Consider the following 2,486-nt stretch of genomic DNA (forward strand, 5'->3'; position numbering starts at 1 on the left):
TGGGCCAACGCAGGGGAGGTGTTCAGAATGTCCCCATCCTTCCACTTCATCCTCTGGCTCATGCCTGCTTCCTGGCTGGGGAGGCTGGTTAATAAAGGTGTCCAAGTGGCTCTGTGGGCGCACAGCATCTAGGTGGCACCGTGCTGGCCTGGGCCTTTGGAGGGAGATATGCAGCCCAGGTTTCATTTCTCAGGCGAAGGGTCCCAAGAGGCTCCCTCTCATGAAGAGCTTGCACAGGGAACAATCCGCTCTGTTTCAGCTGACTTGGGGGTGCAGGGGGGATGCGGAGTCCTGGTTTTAATAACTCTGAGAGTTTGGAGGTTCACGGGGGGCCTGCATCTCCAGGTCTGTGGACCGTCCCTCCTGAGAGGTCTCTCGGGATGTCTCCAGCGATGCCTCTGACACCCCGTCAACGCTGCTCAGCAAGTCCTCAAACTCTTGGTGGCCACTGTTGCGGACAGCCGCCTCCAGGGCCTTCTGGCGCCGGTAGAAGTGGGAGAACTTGTTGAAGATGATGGTGATAGGGAGCGCCACCACCAGGATACCACCGAGGATGCAGCCCGAGGCTGCCAGCTTGCCAGCCACTGTCACGGGCACCACGTCCCCATAGCCCACAGTGGTCATGCTCACTGTGCCCCACCACCAGCAGGCGGGGATGGTGTCAAAGCCCACGTTCTCCTCCTCAGCTGTGTAGGCCACGCCGGAGAACACAGACACCCCCACGGCCAGGTACAGCAGTAAGATGCCCACCTCGCGGTAGCTATGCTGCAAGAAAAGGCAGGAACCCGGGTCAGCCAGACGGGCTCTCAGACCCGGTATCGGGCAGATGGGGGAAACTAGGACCCAGGGAGTGGAAGGGGCAGGTCCAAAGTCACAGAGCAAACCACGATCTTCCAACTACAGCAAGCAGGAAGCTCCCCAGGACGGAACACAGGCCCAAAGGCTGTCCATGGCGCCCACAAGGCCAAGCTGTTTCTAACTCAGGGATCTCCGGGGGCAAGGGCCAGTGACAAAAACGCTGTGATTTCTACATGGCTGTCGAACCAACAGAACCACAGTTTCTGCTTCACAATGCAGAGCTGGTTTCATGAACTTTTGATTCAAAGTACACATTTCTGACATACAAAAACACTCCTGCCCCTCAAGGAAGTTGAGAGGATGAGTTCCCTAGAGCACCCATGGGTGCCCTATGGCACTGGTTCTTAAACAGGGTGATTTTGTCCCATAAGGGACATCTGGCAATGTCTGGAGACATATTTTGGTTGTCACAATGGGACAGATGTGCCATTGGCCTCAAATGGGTAGAGGCCAGGGCTTAACCCCCTACAGTGCACAAGACAGACCCTCACAACACAAAGAACTAACGTCAAATGTCAGCAGTGCCAGCCCTGAGTCTAGAGCAGGTCTCTCAAACTGAAATATGAGGAGGAACCTTCAGGGTCCTGTCACCTCCTAGAGACTCAGTTTCCACATCTGCACAGAACAGACAGCACTTGCCCCTGCTTTAAACCCTTCACACGCTCCCTTGGAGATAAAGTAGAAAATCGTGGGCCAAGAGACATGCTTTTCAAAACCCGCTTCCTCATCAACCTCATTTCTTGGCTCCCTGTTCCCTGGGTCCCCTCTCCCAGCATGCACCCTGTTCTCTCACCAAGCCTTGTGCAAGCTGTTCACATTGCCTCCCTCTCCCAGCAAGACTAATTTCATCCCCAGTGCATGAAGATGGGGCTCAATAAAGTGCAACCAGGCTTTAAAAAACCACCCTTCATTCTTGCATCTTCATTTAAGAAAAACAATAAATAACACTAAATGACAGCAACTTCCTGAGGAAGCCATACTAAGTACTGAACCAGTAATGCGTGTGAAATTGGCACTGAATGCCGAGTCTGTGCTTGTTTTAGCTCCTGGGCTATTCCTACACTTTCCTACTAAGGGTGACCTGTGACTGTGCCTTCTGATAATGCCAGGAGAAAGGCTCTAACCGAGAACCCAGAAAGCATCCTGCTTTACATATTTTTGTGCTATGTTTTATTTGATATTTAGCAGATATATCAAAAGTGACCAGTTTGTAAAAAGCAAAAACATACCTCGGTTTTCTCCTCGGGTATGAAGATAACAGTAAGCCCTTTCTTTCAGGGTCATTAGGAAGGTCAGACTAGATTGAGCCATACACTTGGCGTCTAGCCCTGTGCCTGACCCAAAGGATGGCATCTTGGTTCAGGGTGCGCCTGGACATGGCAGGTTTACAAATTCACCTGTAAACCTGACCCTTCCCCAACCCGGCCTACCTTGAGCGTGGCGCCCAGGGAGCGCAGTCCAGTGGAGTGGCGTGCCAATTTCAGTACCCGGAAGATGCGCATGAGGCGGAAAACCTGCACCACCTTGCCCAGGTCGCCGAGCTCCTCGCCGCTCCCGCCGCCCCGGCCACCGAGCGCTGCGCCAGCCAGCAGCGTGAGATAGAAGGGCAGCACCGACACGATGTCTAT

At 53.7% G+C, this 2,486-nt stretch overlaps 1 protein-coding gene across 1 annotated transcript in view; it reads right to left on the minus strand.

Annotated features, from left to right (window-relative positions):
* Positions 1-242: 242 nt before the first annotated feature.
* Kcns1 (potassium voltage-gated channel modifier subfamily S member 1) overlaps positions 243-2,486 on the minus strand; it is a 5,958-nt gene continuing 3,714 nt past the window's right edge. The window contains exons 4-5 of the mRNA XM_048811926.1: positions 2,289-2,482; positions 243-765 (exon numbers count right to left, since the gene is read on the minus strand). Of these exons, the coding sequence (XP_048667883.1) occupies positions 298-765; positions 2,289-2,482 (662 nt within the window). The 3' untranslated portion in view covers positions 243-297. The remainder of the gene's footprint in view (positions 766-2,288; positions 2,483-2,486) is intronic.

This window comes from Marmota marmota, unplaced genomic scaffold (assembly GCF_001458135.2).
Source record: "Marmota marmota marmota unplaced genomic scaffold, marMar, whole genome shotgun sequence".
Lineage (NCBI taxonomy): Eukaryota > Metazoa > Chordata > Mammalia > Rodentia > Sciuridae > Marmota > Marmota marmota.